Source organism: Dermacentor variabilis, chromosome 1, assembly GCF_050947875.1.
Source record: "Dermacentor variabilis isolate Ectoservices chromosome 1, ASM5094787v1, whole genome shotgun sequence".
In the NCBI taxonomy this organism is placed as follows: domain Eukaryota; kingdom Metazoa; phylum Arthropoda; class Arachnida; order Ixodida; family Ixodidae; genus Dermacentor; species Dermacentor variabilis.
In genome coordinates this window covers 228,428,376-228,454,475 of record NC_134568.1, presented here as the reverse complement: position 1 = coordinate 228,454,475, position 26,100 = coordinate 228,428,376, and the positions used below count along the sequence as shown (strand labels likewise).

Below are 26,100 nucleotides of genomic sequence, written 5' to 3'. Positions count from 1 at the left end.
GTGGTTGACTCGCGGTTGTGATCTAGTGCACCCGGGTCTCAAGGTCGAACTCGAGCGTTACCGACGCGTGCTCGCGGCCAAGGCCGCTTCGTGGCGCCTCCCCAGCGGCCGTTTAGTATACGATCAGGTAGTGGTGCGGAGCGCGGCAGCCGGTTCTCGTGTGCGCACCTGTTGCCGTCGGCAGCATGTACAAGAAGGAGCGGCCCAAGCTTTCTGTAACTGCTCTGTTGTACGGCTCTGCGGGGCCTGCGGCCTCGTGGCCGACGCGACCGCTGCAGCCTCCTGATATTTCTCCCCCGGGCATCCGCGCAGCGCCGGGCTTGAACGGCGGGGCTTCCAACGGGGTCTCAAGCAGCCTTCCGCCGCAGCCGTCATTCCTGCTGAGCGGCTACGGCGCACCTTCGGCCAGTCGATCACCGTTGGACGGTCGTCAGCTGAACAACGGACCTCCGGCCACTCCGCAACAGCAGCAACAAGCCATGCGCTATCCTCCTAACCACCCGCTGAGCGGCTCCAAGCACCTCTGCTCCATTTGCGGAGATCGGGCTTCGGGAAAGCACTATGGCGTGTACAGGCGAGTGATTTCATGTGCATTCGCGTTATATTGGCTACAAGCTTTAGACCGTGTGCGTACACAAGTAGTCCGTGTGTGCTTTCAGTTTCCACTTGGCTGCCAGCTAAAAGTGTCTCTTTCAGCATGCTGGACTAGAAACTCTAGGTAAGAGGCAGCCTGTGCAAAAGAAATTCATACCATATTATGCTTACCTTGCACCAAACATACCATTAGTATTAGTATTCGTTGCATTCGAGGCATGCTGCCAGTACAATTAAAAGTGGCCCCCATGACCGACCATGACCATTTCAAAGGATGAATCAACAGGGAAGAAGAGTAGCAAAACATTGCAAGCTAAATGTATGCAGCAAAATGGTTAGTGACCACAGCATGATTCGCTTGCACTACTTGGTTATGTTTTAGAATTTGTTCAGTCTGAACTACGATGTAAATAGGTGCTTCACGATAATGGTGTCCCTACTTTTGAATCCTTGTGACTTTGAAACAAACGACAAGTCAGAGTTAGATTGTGTGAGAAACATGGTACTTAAAATGCTATTTGCAGCTTCAGTAGCCTACATTGTAACCATTGGTGTATTACAGTTTATTGAAACGCTCATACAGGTGGCATTTCGCAAAACTCTTATTGCGCGTAAGGAAGTAGACGACATGTGGCAAATTGTAGACCTAGTCACATATTGTTTTTATGATGTGTGATGCTTTATCTTAAATATTGCTGTGTTTATTTGTTCCTGTTATTTATTCTCCCAATTAGAAAGGTACACATATCCTTCTACATTTGAAAAATTTTTGTTGAGTGAACATTCAATTGCAGTGTCACAGCTTTGGGAGATAAATATTGTAGAAGCACTGAAAGTTGAGCTAATCACAATGAGTTCATTGTGACTAAACAATGCATGAAAACACATACATGAAAAAAAGAACAAAGCAAGGTGCTTAACATGTGCGAATTTTTTTTGCACTGTTCAGCCACAGGATAAATAATATTCAGTGTGAGAGATGAGGTTCTAGCACAAAGTTGCCAAAGGTTTAACCAGGCAGGACACTGGAGTTAATGGATCTGAATACTTTGTTATGCAAAGAAAAAGAGCTTGAGCCCAATAAATCTCATATATATATATATATTCATGTGCTAACTTGCATTGGCAAATTGTTAGTTTTTTTGCTTATTATAATAGTTATTAGACACATCTTATTAGTTTTTATTTTTCTTGATGTTTCTGTTTACTGTTTACACAATGGCAAAAATTAGTGCAAGTATTGCTCTTTAGTTACTTGACATTGAAAATGTAGTGCTGTGTAAAATTTATTGGTGGTACATTGATGGTCGGCACACATTTCTTTTTTCATTTTTTTTTTTCGTGAGCCTTGCTGTTTTTTCTGTATGGTCACCATTTTTCAATTGCCCGTTTAAGCTAGTGGTGCTTGTAATTGTGTTATGTGCATGATGGCCACATTTCAATGGGGGGTGAAATGCAAAAATGCCCATGTACCGTGCATTGGGTGCACGTTAAAGAGCCCCAGGTGGTTAAGACTAATCTGGAGTCCCTCACTATTGCATGCCTGATAATCAAATCATGGTTTTGGCATGTGAAATCCGGTACTTTAATTTTTTAGTTGACTTATGTGGCATTGTTCTGTGTGCAGCTGTGAAGGATGTAAGGGCTTTTTCAAGCGCACGGTGCGGAAAGACTTGACATATGCCTGCCGAGAGGAGCGGAATTGTGTCATAGACAAACGGCAGCGTAACCGGTGTCAGTACTGTCGCTATCAGAAGTGCCTCTCTTGTGGCATGAAGCGGGAGGCAGTGCAAGAGGAACGGCAGCGCACAAAGGATCGTGCTGACAGTGAAGTGGAGAGCACGAGCGGTGGAGTGCCCCCCGAGATGCCCCTGGAACGCATACTGGAAGCTGAGTTGCGAGTTGAGCCACACACTGGCACCCTGTCGGAGAGTGTCCAACAGCAGGACCCCGTGAGCAGCATTTGCCAAGCGGCTGACCGGCAGCTGCATCAGTTGGTCCAGTGGGCCAAGCACATTCCACATTTTGAAGAGCTTCCCCTCGAGGACCGCATGGTGCTGCTTAAGGCCGGCTGGAATGAGCTGCTCATTGCCGCCTTTTCGCACCGGTCCATAGATGTGCGTGATGGCATTGTGCTGGCAACAGGCCTCGTGGTGCAGCGGCATAGTGCTCACAGCGCTGGCGTTGGAGCCATCTTCGACCGGGTACTCACTGAATTGGTGGCCAAGATGCGCGAGATGAAAATGGATCGCACCGAGCTTGGCTGCCTGCGTGCTGTGGTCCTTTTTAATCCTGGTAAGCAGCACCTTCAGCTTTCCTTTGGTTATCGTATATTTTCTGCTGTTTAATACCCCTGTCGCACATGCACTTTTGAGTGTGCTTAAATCACAATTGACCTGCCGTGGTTGCTCAGTGGCTATGGTGTTGTGCTGCTGAGCACAAGGTTGCGGGATCAAATCCTGCGCCGCATTTCGATGGGGACGAAATGCGAAAACACCTGTGTACTTAGATTTAGGTGCACGTCAAAGAACCCCAGGTGGTCAAAACTTCCGGAGTCCTCCACTACGGCAAGCCTCATAATCAGAAAGTGGTTTTGGCACGTAAAACCCCATAATTAAAATAAAAATCACAATTGAGCACTGCTCCATAGTCATCTCCATGCATGCCTAACTTCACCTCTGCTCAGTGCAACTATGCTTCATCAATCATGATTGAAGACTGGTGTTGACATACTCAAACTTAGTTGGCACATGTAATATATGAAGAGTCATCACAATGACCCTCAAAAAAATAATAAGCACATTATTGAATCACAATAAGGTTTTCGCTTAATATGTTACCTAAATTTGCAAATCTGTGCTTTCATTTGCTACACACATGAAATTTAAAGATGAATAAATAAATAGCATTTTTCTGATAAAGTTACCTTCTGCACTAGTTTTACATATCAAAGGCATGTTTTTCAACTAAGCTTTCAGTTTCCAATGCATCTAGCAGCATCTGCTAGAAGGAAATGCTCGCAGGAAATCAACCAGGATCAATATCTCAATGAGCTGAGTTAAACTTCTTAGCAGTGTTTCTTAGCAGCATTTAAATGAAAGTCAACCTGATAAGCATTGCCCATGTAACAGTGGTGTAACACTTTTCCAGATTCTGCTTTCACACGGGTTAAATGTAGATGTCCGGCACTATTACTAAACTCTTTAGGTCTTCAAGTCATAAATATGCAGAAATGTAAACCTCAGTGACCATTATTTTCTGTACTTTAATGCATATTGACGAACAGTGGCCTTCGACCTTGTGCAAGTTAAAAAGGCACACATTAACACTGAGTGATAGAAGTAAAAAAAAAAAATTGTGCATTACTGCAAAGCTTAGTGTGCAGGCATTTTTCAAAGTCATCACAAACTTGTTCTAATCAAATCCTGATTTCTCAAAAAAAAAAAAAGAAAAAAGAAACTCAATATTCGCAACGTAATTATACAAATATGATGGGCAACAAGTCTGAGCACGCACATGTACATGCACAGAGAGAAGAAAAATTTCACTGTTCAGAATTGAGAAATACCTGGGTTTCACCTGTGGCAACATAGTCAAATTTGGACACAGCACAGATATCCAGAGTGGGAACCTGCTGATCTATGAAATTCTTTTCAAGAAAGCAAACACTGTTTCTTCCTGCTAATATGCAGGTCTACAAAATGTCTATTCAAGATATTAGTTTGGATGAACTAAGGTGTGGCCCATGAATGCATTCTGAATCATGGCTGTATGGGATGTGGAAAAATGTGCACATAGAGGCAAGCTGGGTGTTAAATGCCCAGCTTGCCTTGCTGCTCAGGCCACAGTACCTGGTAGAAGCAGTGAAGTTTTGATGCTGGAGTGGTTGCTTAAAGTAAGGACTGGTTCGTTTGACATTGCCAAGCAGTATTGCAGTCTCTGCTCAAAAAAAAAAAAGAAGAAAGCTGGATTTGTGTAGTGATGCTGTTAGGATTAGAACCGCTTTTCATATAATGGCAAGGCATTGATTTATCTGTAGCATTGCACTTCCCATCATTCTTTCTTTGGCGAATGCTATGAGAGAGCCACAAGCATTGGTATTTTGTGTGATTTGTGTCTGTGCTGTCCTGTAAAGGACGGTCACATGAGCACGTTGTCTTGGGTACACACCAGAGTGAACCTGCTGTTTCACGGATAGTAGTTACTGTGTCCAGTTTGTAGCATTTTACTACAGATAGCTTTTGCTGTTGGACTAGCTCCTAATTTAGTGATAAAACAAAAGGGACCTGCTGAATTGTTTTTCGGGGATGGTCTGGTATTATGGTGAATAATGCCTGTACATGGGTGAGCACAGTAACAATGGTAATCACCATTGATTACAGTGGCTGTCCATCATTAATATCTGATGCTGTGGCAATGCAGCTTGCATGCTAGCACTGTGTTCCTGCCATTAACATCACCATTACTTGTGATATGGTGTAACGCTTCTCGGAAGAAAGTGACGTGAACCAAAACATGCTACCGTAGAATCCCGAACTGTGTTCAAACAATACATGGGTACAACATATTGATTCAATGCAACACGTAAGGCAACTTCTGCTGGGTAGAAACAACAGCGCCTTGGCAGCTTAAGAACGCCTCTTGCACATGTGGACGTTCGAATGTTTAGTGTATCGGGCTTCTGTGCTTGAGATGTTTTGTTTGAATCTGGCCATTGGGACAATTTTTCTTCATCATCATCATCATTATTATCATCATGATCATCCTATTTTATGTCCACTGCAAGATGAAGGCACCAACCGATTCCGACTAGCGCCCGCAAATTTCCTCATTTCATTGCTCTACCTAGTCTTCTGCTGTCCTCAACTGTATTTCCCTTCTCTTGGTACCCATTCTGTAACCCTAATGGTCCAACGGTTATCAAACCTGCACATTGCATGACCTGCCCAGATCCATTTTTTTCCCTTATGTCCATTGGAATATCACCTATACCCGTTTGCTCTCTGATCCAAACCACTCTCTTTCTGTCTCTTAATGTTATGCCTAGCAATCTTTGTTCCATTGCTCTTTGCACAGTCCTTAACTTGTTCTCAAGCTTCTTTGTCAGTCTCCATGTCTCTGCCCCATATGTCAGCACTGGTAAAATGCACTGATTGTACACCTTCCTTTTCAATGATAATGGTAAGCATCCAGTCAGGAGCTGGAAATGTCTGCTTTATGCGATCCAACCCATTTTTATTCTTCTGTGAATTTCCTTCTCATGATCAGGAGTCCTTGTGATTAATTGACCTCAGTAAACGTACTCCTTCACAGACTCTAGAGGCCGACTGGCGATCCTGAACTCTGGTTCCTTTGCCCTGCTATTCATCATTATCTTTGTCTTCTGCATATTAATCTTCAACCCCACTCTTACACTCTCTCTGCTAAGGTCCTCAATCATTTGTTGTAACTCGTCTGCAGTGTTGCAGAATAGAACAATGTCGTCGGCATACCGAAGGTTGCTGAGATATTCGCCGCCGATACATACTCCTAAACCTTCCCAGTTTATTAACTTGAATACTTCTTCCAAACACGCATTGAATGGCAATGGAGAGATTGTGTCTCCCTGTCTGATCCCTTTCTTTATAGGTATCTTCCTACTTTTCTTGTGTATAATTAAGGTAGCTGTGGAATCTCTGTAGACATTTTCCAAGGTATTTACATAAGCGTTCTGTACTCCTTGATTGCATAATGCCTCTATGACTGCTGGTATCTCTACTGAATCAAATGCCTTTTCGTAATCTATGAAGGCCATATAGGGAGGCTTATTGTACTCTGCGGATTTCTTGATAACCTGATTAATGAAATGTAAGTGATCGATTGTAAAGAATCCCTTCCTGAAGCCAGCCTGTTCCCTTGGTTGACTAAAGTCCAGTGTCACCCTTATTCTGTTGGAGATTATTTTGGTAAATATTTTATATAATACTGGGAGTAAGCTAATGGGCCTATAGTTTTTCAGTTCTTTAACGTCTCCCTTTTTGTGGATTAGTATAATGCTTGCATTCTTCCAGTTTTCTGGGTCGATAAACACCTCGTATAAAGAGCCGCCAGTTTTCCAAGCATTATGTCTCCTCCATCTTTGATTAAATCGACTGTTATTCCATCTTCTCCTGCCGCACTTCCTCGTTTCATGTCGTGTAAGGCCCTTCTCACCTCATCGCTAGTTATAGGAGGAGTTTCTGTATCCTGTTCATTACTGTTTCTAATGGAGGTATCCTGACTCCTCTGGGCACTGTACAAGTCAGTATAGAATTCTTCCACAGCTTTTACTATACCTTGTTGATCAGTTTTGACAGTTCCACGAATTCTAGCTTATCTCTTGACTTCGACACTTTCATTCTTTGTCGTTTCTTTATTGGGTCCTCTGTTACTTGCGAGAGCTTGCCTACTGGTTGCCTTGGTGCCTTGCCTCCCACTTCAATTGCTGCTTCTGAAGCCAGCCTAGTTACGGTTTCATTCATTACCTCTATGTCATCATCATCTCTCTGTTCTAAGGCTGCATATTTGTTTGCAAGTACCAGCCTGAATTTGTCTGCTTTTACCCTTACTGCCTCTAGGATTACCTGTTTCTTCTTCACCAACTTTGCTCTTTATCTCTTCAAATTGAGGTGAATCCTAACCCTCACTAACTATGATCACTCCACTTCACCCTACCTATCACTTCTACATCCTGTACTATGCTGGTGTCGGCAGAAAGTATAAAGTCAGTTTTATTTCTTGTTTCGCCATTAGGGCTTTTCCATGTCCACTTTCTGTTGCTATGCTTCCTGAAAAAGGTGTTCACTGTTCGAAGCTTAATCTTTTTTGCGAATTCTACCAGCATATCTCCTCCAGCGTTCCTAGAATCAACGCCGTAGTTTCCCATAGCTTGTTCTCCAGCCTGCTCTTGCCCCACTTTTGCATTGAAGTTGCCCATTACTAGAGTATACTGAGGTTGCACTTTTCTCATTGCTAATTCAACATCATCATAACACTGATCTACTTCCTCATCATCATGACTGGATGTTGGAGCGTAAGCTTGTACTACCTTTAATCTATACCTCTTATTATTCAGTTTGATTACGACTACTGCTACCCTCTCATTAACGCTGTAGAATTTGTCAATGTTGCCCGCTATGTCCTTATGGATTAGGAATCCCATCCCGTATTGCTTCTTATCTGGGAGACCTCTATAGCAGAGGACATGGCCGTTATTCAGCAATGTATAAGCCTCACCAGTTCTTCTAATCTCACTAAGGCCGATGATATCCCAAACAATGTTTGATAGTTGTTCAAAGAGTCCTGCTAAGCTAGCCTCACTCGACAGAGTTCAGCAATTAAAGGTTGACAGGGTCAGTTTCCATTGGCGCCCTGTCCAGACCCAGAGATTCTTAGCACCCCCTGCTGCGTTGCAGGTCTGACCGCCGCCTTGGTCAGGTGCTCCGCAGCTGCTGGGGACTGAGGGCCATGGGTTAATTATAGGAATCATAAGGAAGGTAGTGGCTGAATACTGCACCAGGAAGGCCAATTCCTGTTCTGGTGAGGGAGTGTCTTTGTTCAAGCTTAGTGGGCCTTCCTAATTTTGTTGTACCTGGCTTAGTATAGCCCCACTCGCTCTCGGCTTCTTTTGACGGTGTCAGGTGTCACTCCAAGCCTGCAGATGTAGTGCACTGGGCCCGTATTATGAAACGTTCGCCTTCCGTGAAACTATCGCCTTGGCCACGCCTCCGCCAACGGCGTGCACAGATTGGCTGTTTTAGCAAAACCGTAAAATAAACAGCGCCACCTAGTAGTTCCGGCCTACATCATTTTAACATCATGATGTCGATGGGTGCTCTCGTCATGTATTGAATCGAAGAACACGTCTTTTGGTGTTCCGTTGGTGGTGGAGTGTAGTAAATATGAGAGGTGGTAGTTTATAGTAGTCCTTTCGGTGGCATCTTATACGCGTTGTATCGCGGCAGTATTTGTTCATTCATTTAAAATAAAAGATTTCACACTTCCTTTTTCAACTTATTTTACCTAAAGCGGCCGTAGCCAACCGTAGTCAGCGCGCAGAACCCGTACGGCGGCCACTACACTCGAAAACAACACACCCGAGCCGCTCTGCACTCGCACGGCACAGTCTCTCATGCGATGTGACGCGTTCAAGAGCGGATGTTGGTAGTGCACGCTGACGTCACGGGTAAGCAGCCGCTTGATTTACTGAATGTGACTATCGCGGTGGCGAAACTATCGCATAAGGCAAACATTTCGGAATACAGCCCCTGGAGGAGGTGAAATTCAGATGAGGTATTATATACATGGATCTCTATGGGGATTTCAAGAGGAATTTTATTTATTTTGTTATATCCGTTATATCCAATTTCATTATAACGAGGTTCGAGTGTATAATGCAAGCCATTTCCCAAGTCTCTTCATTGCTTACCTGAAGTCCCCATGAATCAAGGAGAATGAAACTGACCAAACATGGAACACCAAGTCTTGTGCTCACTCACCGTGGTCTCGCATTTATTTATTTATTTATTTAAATATATATATTGTTATATATATCTCAAACATCATGGCAACGGCACATATTCGCCTGGAATGTCCATATAGTTGTCATTGCAATAAAATGTAGACATGAGAAACAGTGTCATCTTGTGATACAATATGGTAACTGCAGTTGCAGTTACCATATTGTGCCAACAGGTGCTGGTGTAAAGATGTTGATAAAAATCATTAACGTATAGTGCCAACCACTGCTTTCTTTTCTTCCTTCAATAAGAACATTCTTGCAACACAAGATCTTTTGTAATGCATCATGGTTAAACAAAGTGTCAATATTGGGGCTGTTGCTACTGGATGCATAGATACGTATCCTGTGTTTCATACATGGTTATAGAGTGTAGACAGGCTAAAACTTTCTATGCTTGCAGACAACTTTCTGTGGCAAGAAAAGGAAAGCTACGAGGATGGAGCTTCTGCATGTGTTTTGCTTCACCAAGTATTCCAGCAGCATTGACAGCGCAACTTCCACACGTGACGGTATCACATTTGCCCAAACATGAAATTGGAAAAGCAGAAAGATAAATAAATTAAACATTCAGTGATATATTTTGCTTGCTTTATTTCGCTGTTGTAAATACAATGTTTATATGTCTTCGCTTCGCCAGCCTAATCTAATGTAGATGAGAATGTGGGACTTCTTTCAGGAGCACTCTTACTTGTGTGTGTTCTGCCTTCATAGCTTTCCCTCCATTGCCACAGAAAGCTTTCCATGAGTATATCACGCCCCACATCTGGTCATGACGAGTTTCCACAATCGGATGTCTGTCTTCTCACTTTGCACAAGCACTTCTCACGTGGCAGTGACTATGTGATTATAGTTGCTGAAGAAAGATATCAACACTAATCCTCAATATGCAGGAACGCGTTCTTAAAGGGGCCCTGAACCACATTTTATCGAAGTCGTGAAACCAATTTGATGTTAAAATAGATTATCTGAGAAATACTTTGCTGCAAAAAAGTACTTCAATGCGTTCAGCAGAAGCTGAGTTATTGGTAATCAAACGTCCTCTACAGCGGAGCAGGGCATGCCCACAATGCTTCGCCTACTGAATGTCACTGTGGCACGCAGTTCTAATTTGATTTTGGATGTTAACGTAGATACCAGTACTTCCAATTTTGGCACCTATGACGCGCCACACATGGTTGTCCACAGCAAGTCGCAATGCGCATAGTCAGTGGACTCGTTGCGGCACCCCACAGCAGCCCCGGTATCTACACTACGTAGCAGACCACAGCTACATGCAGCTGTAGTGCATATTTGCAGGGTTTGCTTTGTGCATGACAGGGCTTGAGTGCGCACTCACACTCACATGCTGCAGTCTGGCTGTGCTGTATGGCACAGTCCGGCTCTGTCCAGCTACAGCTTGACCGGTGGATGATAGCCACATCCAACTTGGGCATTTCGGAGCACTCTAGAGAAGTCTGCCAAGGCATGTAACCAGGAGAGAGCAGGAGCGAGTGTGTGTGGTCTGACCTTAAGTATTGCATGGTTTGAGGCTAGTTGAGCATTCAGAACTAGTCGAAATTAGCTAGCCGGGATGGTTACAACACCGATAAGCAGGGTGGCCAAAGTTTAACTCCTATGCAGGCAGCCATGGCTAAGCATGAGCAGACGATAGTTAGCTTCTTCTGGAAGTACATAACTATTGAAATTTGAAAGCAGATTTTCGCTTACTTCAGCCTGTTTGTTAAACTGCGTCAATAAATATACACAGTAACGGTACGAAGAAGTACACTGACCCAAATGCCCTTCTTGATTGATGTCATCTACTGGCCAATAGCAGCCGCCTATGGGAGTCTGCTATATTGCGAAATAGAGCATCCAGAAAAGAGTGAGAAGCAGGCTTCTGTTGAAAAGAGCATTTGAGAAAAAGGTGACTTTGTGCTCCGCTTGCTAGCTCCACGCGCTGTGCACGAATGCAAAATTTGGCTGAGGTGTTCACCAAGCCGAAGGGTGGTTCAGGACCCCTGTAATGAGAAGCGAAATTAGATTCTGCGAGTCACTTAGTGACATTGCTTGTTTCACCAAGCACAAAAGCAGGTGTGAGCATATGCTAGTCACAGATAGTGGAATTTACTCCAGCTCTGATTAAGTTGGAACTACCTCTGTATGTTGATTTTATCATTTGATATTAAACATATAATGCCGGAAGCAAGACAGGAAAAAATCAATATGTCATGCTGTGCTTATCTCAACAGTGAACAGCCACTTGGAATGTGGAGGATTTGACTGTCGCAAAAATGTACCTGACATCACTTCGGCTCGTCAAGGGATAGTTATACCAGCATTGGAGAGATGGCACTCTCTCACTTCATTTCACGTTTATTTTGTGGCCTCCTAGTAAATGCAATATTTTGCAAATATAATTGCAGCCATATTATCTACGCACTGTGCTTGTTCATTCAATCTGTTCAAATCTGCTTAGGGCCCCTTTAATAAGTGAAGGTGAAGACAACATGCTTTCCTAAAGATTTAAATTTCATGAACAAAGGGCTGTATGGTGTAGACATCACTACATTAAACGTGGTAAGACATGCAAGCCCTCTTGCAGTCAGAGCTCCCAAAAATGGAAAAAGCTTGCCACACTAAAGAAACACACTTTGCATCAAAAGTTAATGGCAAAACGTTCTTCAATCTAAATCTCGAATGTACACTAAAGGGTAGTAGTAGCCTAACCTGGGATGGTTGATCACACATCTGGAATAACAAATTAGTGACTATTACCAACATTAGCGGATTGGTATGGGAACCCTACCAGCCTTCATAGAGTGCTCAGGAACCCTCATGTCCCTGCATCCTCTCTCGCCTCTTCTCCTCATTTTAAGCCTATTTATGTGTGGCCATAAAGCTTCTCGCAATACTACTTAGAGGGAAATCAGGCACTGCCGAATATGTGAGTCCTTTTAGGGGCACTGTGGCTCCATGAGAAACCTGGGTTATGAAAACTTTGGCTTGTCTTGAACTTGGCTTGGCGTCAATATGGTCATGGCTGCATAAATAAAGCGTCCTTGGTATAGTCCTTGCAGGACGTTTTGGTTCTACCATAGTACATATTTCGATAATGTTTTCTCACATATAATGTAGAAAGCAAACGAAGGAAATGAGAACGTATGACCGAAACCAGTACAATTGTACATAGATATCCTCGTTCCTTCTCCAAATTTAGCAACCCATATCTGTGAGGAAGTCAGTATCACTGAAAATGGCCGACTGTTTTTGCCGATCATGCAGAGGCGAAGGGTCTACGCAGCACTGCCCAAGTGGAGGCCCTAAGGGAGAAAGTATACGCTGCCTTGGAAGAGCACTGCCGGCAGCAGTACCCCGACCAGCCAGGACGCTTTGCCAAGCTGCTCTTGCGACTTCCAGCTCTGCGCAGCATCGGCCTGAAGTGCCTCGAGCACCTCTTTTTCTTCAAGCTCATTGGGGACACCCCTATCGACAATTTCCTCTTATCCATGCTGGAGGCCCCATCTGACCCATGAGGAATTGCACTGTACAGGCTCTCTGGGAGAGTGGTATGCCCCTGTAACTGTTTTTGTTGAATTTTCATCCTGCTACCTCAGGGTGGGATCAGGGCTCTGACTTCACAGCCCTGTGTCTCAGCTGTGAGGGGAAAGAAGCTCTGTGATGCCATTTATTTAGCATGTTAACTACTGGCCTGTAAGCAGAAAGCTTTCCATTAATCCTGCGCAAATTAGAGATAACAGCAATGTGATATGATGTCTGATGGGCCAGTTTCAGGAATGGAAGATTTTAAAGAAGTAACAGAAAAAAAAATATAGTTGTTATGAAGCTGTCACTCTTCCAGATGCCACTCAGAGTAATAGTTTTCTTACATATTTCTATAGGTTTTAACATTCACAGGGTATTCATTTCAAGTATTGCTATTGGACATGTCAGCTTCAGTTGGCTCATAAAATTCTTATAAGAGTAGTTTGAGCGAGTTGGCAATGCTATAGTTCAATAAAGTAGTACAGGGTGAGTAGGGACAAGAGAGTAAGAATATTTACTCACAATGCTAGCTTCCAGCTTTATTTATTCTTGTGATATGATTTTATAGAGAATCAATAGTGCAAGCGCAGTTCGCATACATTGAAGTCAAGCTCTTTTGTGGATAATGCAGTTCCCTTAAACATGCAGTGGTTGCCAAGGCCTGCTACTTGTTTAGCCTCAGTTATCTTGGGGAATGGATGGATGTAGTTCACCCTTACAGTGACAGATTTAGTCAAGAGTCTGCGCTGCATGCCAGAAAATTCAGTGTTGATTTTGGATCTTGGTTCACTGCTCTCTAATGTAATCATCCATGGTTCTTTCAATTTGACTCCAAAACAGCACACGGATGTCACCATTTGTCATTGTTGTAGTATTTTAAAAAGCGACCATTTGTGTACGAGGGTGAATTAGAAAGTCTTTGCCCCTATTTTTTATTAGCCAAAATAACGTACATACAGGTAATTACAAATACACATGCTATTCTATAAACTTTAAACTATTTTTCCACATAATCCCCGCACGTGTTTAGATGTTTGTCCCATCCCGGCACTAAATTTAAGATGCCCCTGTGGTAGAATTCATCCGGCTGACGGTGAAACCACCGTTGGACTGTTGTCTTGGCTTCACGGCCTTTTACAAACTCGCAACACCACCACCTGACACTTCTCAAAGCAAGACACCTTTCCCCACACGGGGGCTGCATTTCCCTGTGAATTTTGATGGGCGTTCGTCCCTTGCTCCATAGCACAACCACCATCTTCAACAACTGACAGCAGCGCCGTGCTGCAAAGCTACTGGTAGATAAGGCCGGGCCAGTCCAAGAAAGGTGCACCGCTGAGAATGGATATGATGACTTTGCATTTGCAGCCATAGTTTGGCTAAAAAGAAAAAAGGGGTAAAGACATTCTGATTCGCTCTTGTATCTTCCTTTTACTGCAAAGTTGATAAAGACAGTTTCACAGGTTTTCGTGAGATGGCGTGCAATAGCATGGTTGATATAAAACGTAAATGCAACGAAACGTGTGCCAAAGCCCCGAATGAGCTTTAAAATGTAATGATTATTATAAAACAAAATTTATCTTGCGTATTTCTCATTCAAATTGAAAACAACTTATATGTGCAGTTTCTTTAATCAGTGATCCGTAATTTTTGTTTCTCGCATCACATTATACTGGTCCCACATTGGAGGTCAGCCAGCAGTTTGTATGGCTGCGGCAAAGACAGCAGGACGCTGCCATAGTGCTGCAATGCAGCCCGCATAGGAGCCGTCAATAGGACCAGCCAGCCACGGCCTCGCTCGAATGCAGCAACATAGAAGTAACTGCTGCTTTTGGCTGTGGCGGTGAAAGCTAATGCTGTGGTGCTGCAACGCAGCTTGTGTGGGTCCCATCAGTAACACCAGCCAGCCACGGCCACGCTCGAACATAGCAGCAATTCTGCTGTGTTGCTGCTGCATTCGAGTGAGGCCACAAGCCACCAAGTGGATGCTTGGTACTTCCAAAGAGTGTCTTTGTCTTTGATGTATCAGCTGTCGGATCGGCATACATCTGTCAAGAATTTTTTGCTAACATGGTGCAGATTGCAAAGAAAGCAAATGTAATGCACATGCTGTTATTCTGTGACTGGCGCTATGTTGGTTGTACAGGCAGTTGTGTGAATAATTGCCTTGGAATGCACCGCAGCAATATTGAGAAACAATGGTGAACTGCTTTACATTTAATTCAGGGTTTACAAATATCAGCCATTCTTCGATAAATCTGAGTAATCTGCAATGCTGTTGAAGCAGTAAAGATAGTAAGCTTTGGTGGCCATTGTGTGTCTGGAGCTGTTTTTATAATGATCACATTATTGGGAAATATTAATTACACTCTTTGAGAGTATACATATATTCACTTCGCTTACGCAGATGCTTTCATATGAAGGTGTTCTTGGCTAAGAAGAATAGACATGGGCTAGAGATGTGTCTGTGTCTACTTATTTTCTTGTCCTCAATCATTCTGGGCTTTGCCTAAAATAAATATTGCATGTGCTGTAATTTACTGAGAGGTGATACCTAGAAGAATATTGATGACACGGATATACTGCCCGATTTATACTATAAATGGGCGTTTATGGCCAGTTCTGAGGTCACTTATTCTAACGGGAAAAGGGATGTGTCTCTTAGGACTTTTTCTCTTGCAGAATTGGTCATGAGCATTCATAAATATGTATTTCAAAAGGTGTGTACAAGCAAGTGTTCTCACCAAGTGCAAAAGAACAAGTCAGACCAGGATGAGCCTCGGTAGTGATACAGAACACGTTCTGTATGATATGCAGGCGAAATTACAAAAGTGTGGGTTGAAGGCCAGCTGCAACGAAATTGTAGACTACATAAAAGGCCTAGTTTTATGTAGTGTAGATGGCAGCCTCCATGCGAAATTTTACTTCCAAAATGGGAGAGGGGGGAAAAAAAGAAAGCTGCCAATACTGCTCACTTGAAGTGATTCATGGCCGAGAATGCAGAGCTTTTCGGCCTGACCTCCGAGATTAGGCAGCGCGTTGAAAAATTTTGGAGGCAACATGCTGGGACTTTCATGATATCTGTTAAACACCAGGTATATGCGTTGTCTGCTAAGATGCTGTTTAAAGGCTACTAATAAGGAAATCGTTCCTTTACCAGCACTGCGGTTTCGCAAGGATTGCTTCAAAGTAGAAGACTACTCATCTAATGATCAATTTAGCCAAAGTTAAATTTCGTTGCAATTGGCTTCTAACAATAGCAGGAAGCACAACAATTGTCGAGTCTCGTTAATTTCAAATAGCACTTGCCATGACATTTGGAAGAATCGCTGCAAGATAACAAGTCAAATCTGAATGAAACATTGAAATGGTCGAGAGGGTGCATTGCAGGACATACTGGAGAAGTTACAAAGATGTGGCATAATTTGGAGAGTCTCAAGAAATTATCAAAACTGCACTAATCAGTGTGCACCACGCATATTATGGAGATACGAAAACAATAGCCTTATAAAAATTAAAAGGCGGAAGAAAACTGCAGGAATATCTGCAGGAATATATTCAAGTGTATTGGCTGATTAAGAAATTAACAAAGCACCACAAAGCCCAAGTACTGTAAAAAGGAGTGAAATAATTTATGCTCTAAGCAGGGGAATATAAGCTTTGAGCTGCAGTTGTGCACAGTCATAGTGGAAACTCTCTGGAAGCCAATGTGGGCATTGAAAATCTCTTTATGAAAGCAAAAATGACCACTTAAGCTTGGTAGTAAGAGTGAGGTGCTCTGGGTGATGGCAGCAGAGAAGGGATCACATGAGCAACATTTGTCATAGGAATGAAATTGCGTCCAGGGATACAGTTCACCATGATGGCATGATCCTCTTTGGCAGAAGGGTGTGACAGCTTCATTTGTTTTTCATCTTCAATTCTGCACAGTCATGTAAGTCTGCCATGAGTTTTTATTGATGCATTGATATTGTGAAGACCTTGACTATATATGTATTTTGCCATGCTAAATTCAAGTTATATGCAATCAGTTCTCTTGCACAGCTAATATTTTGCAATCATATCATGTATACTGTCTGGAAGTGAACTATTTATTAAAAATTATGGGGCATGAAAGAGACTGGCACAATGAAAGAATTGAATTATGTATCAGAAGGTCTAATAAAGCAAGTATGAATGCTCTAAACCATTTGGAACCAAGTTATAGCATCCAAAACTCTAGTGCGATGAATGACATGTAAGGCAGATGTCAATGTTTCCTTGTGATAGCTGTACAACAATAAGTAAAGGGACTATGACTGTAGCAGAAACGCCACAGATGTACATGTCCCCAAAATTGCAATATTAATATTGATGCTTCGATAAAAGAAGGATTTAAAAGTGTTTCAGGGCCTTTTTAAAGAGTGTACAGTAATGTGGACATAAGTTTACTGCATTTTACTGAACCACTTGTAGCAAGTGAGCACAAAATCACGGGTTAAATCTAAGCCGCTGCGGCTGCATTCTAATGGGGGCAGAAGAGCAAAATGCTTGTGTACCATGCATTGTGGGCACATTAAACAAACCCAGCTGGTCAGAATTAATCCGGAGCCCTCCACTACGACGTGCCATCAGATCATACTTTTGGCATGTAAAACTCCAGAACTTCACTTGTAGCAAGGAAAATGGTTATAAGAAAAAAAGCCATTTTGCCATCTAAGGCAGAAAATGTTTTGGTAAATTTGTCATTTTTGTGTGTACATATCTCAGTCTTGGTGCACTCTTCATTGCTTGCATATAAAGTAACTAACATAAAACATATTTTAAACAATGGCAACAATGGGTTGTATTTTTTTGTAGGTATTCGTTTTCTTCGCTCTTCATTTTTTTTTATCATCCATCACATTGAGCGGCCGCTTCTTGCAGCGTGGTGACATGCAAGCCTACGACAAAGGGCAAAAAGAATGAAAAAAAGAAAATTGCTGCATAGTATAGCCCCCCAGATATTGTGATACTACTCCGAAACTTGCAACTTTCTGGACATCATATGTTGTAATAGTGAAAACATTTTTTGGCTGTGCACTATAACTGATTGCGTATTTGAAATGAGCATGTTGAGATATGTCAATTGTACAAATTTCATCAAAATCCACGTTACAAAAATTTTAAGACACTGTGGTCCAGTGGGTGTGGCATTTCATCCTTGAATCGAGGTACCACAACATATATGTGGTATTTTTTAATGAAATTGCACACAAGTGCAAAAGTTTACAATGAACACACACAGAAAATGTGATTTTTGTGCAATTTTCAATCCCCAAGAGTCATGTCCCCTGCTTTACAGATACCCTGAAACGATGGCAGTAAATCAGTAAGTGATGGGACCGAAATTAATTGTGCATATTGTTAATGTGACGTTTTTTACTACCCAAAAATAGATCATAGAACTTAACACTGGTGTCTTGCCCGCCATTATAGCATGAAGAAAGAAAACTACAGTATCAAGAATTTGAAACATTACCTCATAGAGTTTCTGACTATATTGTCCAGAGGGAAATCTAGCACTACTGCACTGTTGTATGCATGGGAATGCTGGTATATAGTGACTTTGGTTTGGCATCATTCTCGGAGAGCCAGGACACTTTAAAGACACACCTGGCCAGCACCCTTCCATCTGTCACAATTCATTTCCTACAAAAACGGCATGTAAAGAGCTCTGTTAGCTTTATTATTACACAAAAATATGTTTTGTTTATATATAAGGACTTGTGAGTGGATGTACTAGAATTATATGAAACGCAAAAAGGTATCAATGGGTCGCTAAAGTTGAAGAACAGACAAGATTTGCACTCGCTTTGGAACAATTTGCTGCCTGTTGCTTTTCTTCGCTTGATTATGCATTGTAGGTGAGTAAACTTTATTGAAAAATGTAATATGGGTGAATGATAACTTTTTATGAAGATTTTATTTTAAGAACGCATTATCTGTATAGCCATATCCATGTTTTAGATAAAGCCTCATACAACTCCAGCCAACACAAGCCTTGCCCACCCATATACTGTCATTCCCATGACGGCACAGTGCTCGTTAGAAAACTCGCGTAAATGATGGTGCCAGATTTTCGTCTAGGTAATATGGTGAGAAACTCTATGCATTAGCCACCCATTAAACTGTGGCAATATACTGTTACTTAAGAACTCTGCTTCTGGTACTTGCTTAGAAGAGGTGGTTGTCTTGTGTGCCATTGTTTAGTAAAGTTGAAGTCCTTATTAACCATCTCAATGATTTGCTGTGCCAGCCAATCTTATGTCACCATTTAATGGTCCTTTAGGAACAGTCGAGGTCTATAGTAAAATACTGTAAGAAGGAATTCAAATGAACTGGTAGACCTCCAGAATCATGTCTCTATTTTTAATAAGGAGGCATATGCCAATGAAACTTTAGCTGGCACTCTGCTCTTGTGTTTAGAGATTTCATTTGCGAAAAAAAAAAATATAATAAAAAGACAGACATCTAAAATTAAATGCATGAATTGAGGGCACTTTTAACAAGCTTACTTAAATACAAATCAGTCCTTACTGATTTTTTTTTATGACATCAATTACCCTAATTTATAGGTGCCCTGCTTATTTTGGTTATCTTGTACAAACCTAGCCTGAATGGGAGCATGCTGTAACAAATGCTTCTTAAGTTCTATGCTGGTTCTGTTAACTGCCACATGGCCATCCTAGGTTGACTGTATACGGGTAAATATATACTACATTTCCTTGATGGAACTGTTTTCCATCACTTTTGACTGCAGTGGGTGTCAGGCGCCTCAGTAATATCACTTGCCCTTGTTAAGTAGACCCTTTTCGTTATTGTAAAGCTTACTTCCGTGCAGAAGAGTTTTCCCAACTAATGGCGGGATAGTCATTTTTGCAAACAGCGTGTACAAGCACAGTTTGCTTGTATTATTATGTGGAAAATGTAGGTGTGGCTCTCCTGATGAAGCCGTGTGCATGAGACAAGCCCCAGCATGTGCAGCTAGCACTTCTTCATTTGAACAATGGCTGGTGCTGCCATTAGTTGGGCAAATATGAGAGCGCAGAGAAGTGCACTTGTGAATTATGAAAGGACTTTACATGTTGAATGTATGTATGCAAGGTTAGCTTCCACAGTAGTCTGCTAACACTGTTCTCAAATCTAATGTTAAGAGACTGCCCCCTTTTTTTCGCTTAAGTAATGCAATGTAGAGGACGCTTAAGAAACTGCATGTGTGTTGTCGTATTGCATACAAGGCATTATTTTCTTTGCTGTCTTACTTAGGACAGGTAGACCAAAAAGAGACCTTATCAAAAGGTCTAGTTTGGTGGCAGTGCACTTATTTCTACAGTTTTTTTCCTCTCTATGTGTAAAATTGGATCGTGTGCAAGGGCCACCTATATTTTCGAAACCAGCTATCATTATGAAAAATTGACAAAACAGGAAGACTGTATATGCTTGCACCACAGTGGCTTCTTATTAATGACGCAGCAAAAAAATGAATGTTTTAGAATATTATGGCTATGTTTTCATCCTTTTAAGATGTCAAATCTGTGACCTGCTGTATTTTAGTGGCTCTGGGGACCATATTCTGTATTAACAGATGGGTTCCACCCTCAGAACATGTCAATTGCCTTTATTTATGTATATATTTTTCATGGTGCAGTATGATGTATAACGTGAGTTATGTCTCTCATGAAATTACTAGTTATACATAGTGTGCTCTGCTTGCATTTATTGAGTTAATGTTTGGTTCAGTGTGTTTTTGGTACCTGGCTATAACAACAGAAAGCGCACACTTATGTTGGCCAGCCTTCATGAAGCAACTCACCAGTTGTCGTCAGCACAACTGTTTCCGCACAAAGTTTGTTTAGTAAGCATGTATGTGAAGTGGTGAAGTAGACATGTTAAAGGCACATTATTTTGCTTATTTTTATTATGTTTTTTGTTGTGGTTGCCTGTAGAGCACTGGCTAGTAGTGAAACAGTCGGGAGTAAGTGGAAAATAGTTGTATGTGAATCCTGTGCTGCTAGAAGCTTTATACTTTATTCTGTGTTGTGGAAGAGTGACCTTTTTGGTGAATTTCCAGTGCATGCATGACAGTCAAGTACAGGCAGCTTCAGATCGCTCGTCACAACCAAAACTGTTTGGCAAACAATGTGCTATGTTGTTAAAATCAAGATTGTAGCCAGCAGTAATTGTACTTTTTTCACTGGCCTCTGCTTGTGTTTCTGTGTTGTTATTCATATGAATTTCTGAAACTGTGATTTGCAGACACTACAGTTGAACCTCACAATAACGAAATGGGTGGAGAAAGGAAAAAAAAATCGCATTCATGAGAATTTTGTTGTTGCGAAATGAGACAGCAAAGATAGGTAATGCGTCGCAGAACGAAACTCTACTGTCAAAATTCCGTTAGCCTACTTTGGCAAGCTTTGCTTGAGGATATAGAACCAACCGCATTGCTGACAGTACAAGTGCACCACATGCGTCAATCAGCAGTAGAAGCACTGCCGTGGAGCAGTATTCTCGAGCAATTGCTTTTGGAAATACGATTACTTTTGTGAGATTTTGCGTAACTCGGCACTGGACGAAGAGCACCAGCGCTCCACACATGCAGCAGCATTTCCCCAGCACATGCTGTCGCCCATAGGCGCCGACGCGTCCGGTGCTGAGTGCGAAAGTGATCATATCTCGTATAGCCGAAGGCAGTTGGGGGGATCGAGATTATGGCCCTTCCGCGCAAATCTATGTTCGCCGCCGAATCCACACATGATGCCTGTCGGATGGCACCAAAACCAGTGTTCTGGAAGCAAGAGATGCGCATTCCCAGACGATCGCTCAATCACGGCATGATGCGTGGCACTCCATGCTGCGACCGCCATCGCTAGCGCCATAAACAATTCCACATTGATGGGACGTGGATTTCCTTGTTTTTGCTGCATTTTTCACACCAAGGTGCACATACGCACTGCATCAGGTGTGCAAAACTGTTGTCGCATGCCGGTAGCAACATGTGTGCCGCTGGAAACGGGCAGTCAACCCAAGATGGTGGCCATGACGTGTTTCCAGTGCATGCAATCGCTTTAGGCGCTTGGTTGTTTTTGTAAGCAAAAATGGCAGCCCCCACACAAGTGTAATGTGTTGGTATTGTACACAATTTTAGTGCAAGGCAATCATATTTGAGCACATTTTGGAGCCTGCTAGCCTTACCTGAACAGGTAATATGTGGGGTTACGTTCTGGCAAATTTCGTTGGTGCGGGATTGTAGTACAGCAACATTTCGTAATCGAGAGGTACGAAATGCATTGAATCCTTTGGGCGTTCACTGGGGATTTGAAAATATTTCTTTCTCGCGGGATTTCGTTATCGAGGGTTTTGACTGTATTGTCAATTGTGTAGGCATTGTGTAGGCAGCGTGCTAGACTACTCTTGTAAATGAGTGGTTTAAACACCTTTGTGCGACTATCAAGTATGGCAGTGCAGGAAAGTTGTAGATTTTGAGCACCTACTACTAGCTTTTAATCTTTTAGCAAAGCAAACTTTAAAACTAGTTTCAATGTTATGTCCCTCTAGACAGTATGGTCTGAGGCACTTCATTTCTGAAGGTCTAGAGATGCGTGGCAAGTTGATATATACATTGCTTGAAGCAGCGAATCTCATTGCTCGTCTTGGAGTTCAACAAATGCTTTCCTTCCATATGTGGCATGTGTTACAGTGTGTGGATGCTTCCTCACTGATGTTAGCATTCATTCTATAGTACCATCTGGCATGTAAAAATGTGCACAGTTCCTTTTCTATTCACAAACTGGTGATGTATATCTTATACACAAACCATGCCATTCATGACATGCATAGCACTTGAGCACTACACTCACTTTTATTTTTTTCCTTCAAGCAGTTTTAATGCAATTGTGTACTGTCACGCAAAAACATTCTTTTTTTTTTTTAATTTTTAAAAATAAGGTCTGAAAGGCACCGCTCTTCAATTTCTTAAAGGGCCCCTCACCAGGTCTGGTCATTTTGAGCTGACAAGCGCTGTGCATACAATTTGTGCTAACGACCGTCTCTGCTAAGTATTACATTGCTACGTGCTACAGAAAGAGCTGGCATTTCAAACCGAACGCCGTTTGCCATTCTCCTCGCAGACGCCACAATCCAAACAGTAGGGATGACGTATATGTGCAAGTGCGCCTATGTACATGTGTCTGTGCTGTGACATCACTCATAATGACACGCGACTTCAATAATTATTCAAGGCAACATCTGTTATCTGTGTCATCTGTTGCTTCAGTAGACGAATTAAAGTTTAGAGAAACATTAAAACCCACAAACCAAATGTATGCGTCTTTTGTTTTACTTCGTATCGCAGCAAGAGACATTTACGTCCGTTTCGTCTGCTTGTTCCCACGTCGTGCTCGTGCACGCAGACATCGAAACTATGCCATTTTCTACTGTGTTCCAGCGTGCGATCATGCTCTGTGATCCGCTTGTGTCTGCCTCGGTGTTGTGTAGCACTTACTTATACCGCTAGTGAAGTGTTCTTGTGCACTGCATGAAAAATCGTGCACTGCGCAAAACAAGACAAATGTAACAGCTCACACACGACTCCATCAGCGGAAGTGCGCCGTGCAGCAAAAAAGCGAGGAAAAAAAAATAAAGGTGGGGCCCGCGACATATGCGTCACGCGATCCTCAAGCTCTGGTATGGGAGAACACAAAAAAGGAATTCCGCTTGCAGAGGCTAGACAGCACGAGTGGAGAGAGTGTCTCTCTTGGCAGTAGCGCTCACTTCCTGAAGTCATGGGTTTGCGGCACTGTATTTCTATCTCGGCTATTAATGGAACCAATTTGGAAAATTCTTGCAGCGGAACGCTCCATAGAGGGCACATGACAACTTCTAGCATATAACCAAAATTTGCTATATGGCCTGGTGAGGGGCCCTTCAAGTGAAAATTGGATGTGGCAGTATACCTTCGGACTTGACCATCTCTGCACTTTCATTGAAAACTTGCATAATTAGCATCATACTTTTTACCTTGTATGGCAAATCCTTAGAACTTTTGTTTTCACATTCATTCTCCTGTTGCTTCTACACAAAAAGGTAACAGAAAAGAAATTGTGCAGGTTTAACACAATCTTAGCATCTAAATGAAGCGAAGCTTTCATCCTATGTTTAGGTGCATTTCCCAATGTCGGACGAAGCCACATTGAAGGACGCACCCATCTTCCATTGAAGATGCAAATGCGTGACCTTGACTGAAATGCAGAAACTGCGAGTTAAAAGCCGATGTGTTTATATTTTCTTGCACAGTGTAGTGTCTTTTTTACAGTTCATGAAAATGAATTATTTACACACGTAGTATATATGTGGGGTTTCGAGGGTGGCAACTTTAGAGGGAACATGCTCATGTAGCGATGAGGCCACTACATTGCACACGCTTGAATGAGTTCCTCCTCATCTTCCCGCAAAGGAGTGCGGGGAAATTCTAGCAGGATGCTCAAGGTGGTCCGGTGCGTGGAGTAGTACGAGCTGTACTTCAACTCACTTAGGGTATCCAACCTGCGAGCAAAAACGTGGTCGATTGCATACCGCCTGCAAAACACGATAGCAAACTGGCTTGGGGGCATATTGAAATGCAATATCAACTTGAGACCTTAGGTGACCTTCATGAAATTGAGGATCCACGTGCTTTGGGGTTTGTGAAGATCTACATGGAGGTCCCCATGACAATTAGAGGCATCTTCATGTCTGTGTTGTTGTCGTAGCCCAGAGTTATACTGAAAAGGGCAAACTGAACTAAACATTATTCCCTCCTTCCCTTTTAGCCCTACTCCTCCTTCTGAGGGGGGGGATTCGCTGAGACTACCCTCTGAGCCCTACTCAGCAAGATAGGGCTCTACGACAAGAAACAAGGAATACTTGACAAAAAAAGCTTCACAATGCATTGATATGCTTAATGTTACACCTGTGGTTGATATGCTAGGGCTAGTCAGTGCTGAATTGCACTCTTCTTTGCTGAAAATAGATTCAAGGAAGCGAAATTTGCACTAGCGGCTAGCATAGAAATTAATAGACCTAGTGGCATATTTGCCGAGAGCAATAACAGTCCTTCACTTGGGTACACAAGCTCTGCCAGAGTGAAAAATATACCTGCCTCCTGGCAAGCCTATGTCATAGAACATTTTAATAGATGACCACAAGATTGCATATATTACCTTGCAAGTTTAACCTTGACAGTGCAGGCCAAGCACAATATTTATTTGTAAAAAGAATGGGACAAGCTGCTGAATACAGATTTTAATGTGCATAGCATTGTTCTTTGACAGAAACTTGGCTACCATTTTGTTTCTGACAAAGTTTTGCTGCTCAAAGCTCTACTCCTGAGCACAGTGTGTGCTGCATACTGGGCAGCACTTGCCAACTGTTATGGCTAGTTAGTGATCCCGGTGCTGTGACTTCTGTCACTTTGTTTTGCTTGTTGAAGATGTTTCTTTGTAGCACTGCATGTCTGTGCTCATGTTTTTCATACTAGTGAACTTCACAAAGAGTTCACATGTCACATGGTTTACACCAGCATGGAGTCGTTGTGGTTGTCACATTTTCACATAAGCATCTTGTAGATAAAATTGAGTGCATTGTTTTGTTGTTGTGTGGGTGCTCTATTGAGGCCCTGTCTTGGAGCTTTCCACTTGTTAATTTTGTGGTGTCAAAACCCAATGCTTCTCTGTTAGTTTCTGTCATAGTAGATCTTACAATCATGTTCTTGTTCGACACTGCCCTGTAGAAGTCCACCTGATTGTGCCAGCATTCTTTATTCACTGAAGAGCATCACTGTGGTGCTGAATTGCAGCTGAGTCTGGCTCAAGTGATAAAGCCGCCAAGGCTGTGGCAGCACTAATACAGAAGTGTCTTATATGCATGAAAATAAAAAATGTTTTATGGTTCTCATCTCTCAGACTTGTGACCCTTGCAAGCAGTTTCTTGGCAGAGTTCTGCATCATTGTTTTGTACACACATTAGTTATTAAAATGATTTAAATATCGAAGGATTGTATTTTTGGGTGTGTGTGTGCTTTCTTAGCATTTTGACAGTGGGCCAGCATTTGCAAGTTCAACTGCACCATGATGCAGCACTCGTAATGGTGATTACTTTTACTGGTTCTTCAAGGGTAGAATACGCACATGTAGCTGTACCAGGAAGGTCTGTCAACAGATCTTGTACTACCAGAGAGTGCGTCAATAGCAGATTTCTAGTCCGGTACAGAAAGTATAAATAATTCATTAACCAAATTCAGCACAAGAAATGGGATGTGACGAGTCAGTTCGCAGCTTGTTAAAATGGTACATACCATGTGTTTGGCCATTTGTATTTACTGTTTGTCTAGTAAAGTGGCAGCATTTCTTAAGTGCCAAACAGCTATTTTTGTGTACAGCAGG

At 42.4% G+C, this 26,100-nt stretch overlaps 1 protein-coding gene across 2 annotated transcripts; it reads left to right on the top strand.

The window, feature by feature from the left end:
- Positions 1-185: 185 nt before the first annotated feature.
- On the top strand, positions 186-25,717 carry LOC142558302 (retinoic acid receptor RXR-alpha-B-like). Of its 2 annotated transcripts, none has more exons than XM_075670452.1 (3): positions 186-574; positions 2,222-2,889; positions 12,398-25,717. In XM_075670452.1, exons 1-3 carry the CDS (start codon positions 186-188, stop codon positions 12,646-12,648), a joined length of 1,308 nt encoding a protein of 435 aa, XP_075526567.1. In that variant the 3' UTR covers positions 12,649-25,717. The 2 variants fall into 2 exon arrangements, with proteins under 2 accessions (XP_075526567.1, XP_075526572.1); XM_075670457.1 differs by lacking the exon at positions 12,398-25,717 and adding an exon at positions 9,534-9,674.
- Positions 25,718-26,100: the final 383 nt, after the last annotated feature.

What these genes read in the sequence shown, in the direction of transcription:
- LOC142558302 (XM_075670452.1), top strand. Translation starts at nt 186, where the DNA reads ATGTACAAGAAGGAGCGGCCCAAGCTTTCTGTAACTGCTCTGTTGTAC. An exon ending in AAGCACTATGGCGTGTACAG is followed by an intron (nt 575 to 2,221) that starts GCGAGTGATTTC and finishes TTCTGTGTGCAG; the next exon opens with CTGTGAAGGATGTAAGGGCT. An exon ending in TGTGGTCCTTTTTAATCCTG is followed by an intron (nt 2,890 to 12,397) that starts GTAAGCAGCACC and finishes CCGATCATGCAG; the next exon opens with AGGCGAAGGGTCTACGCAGC.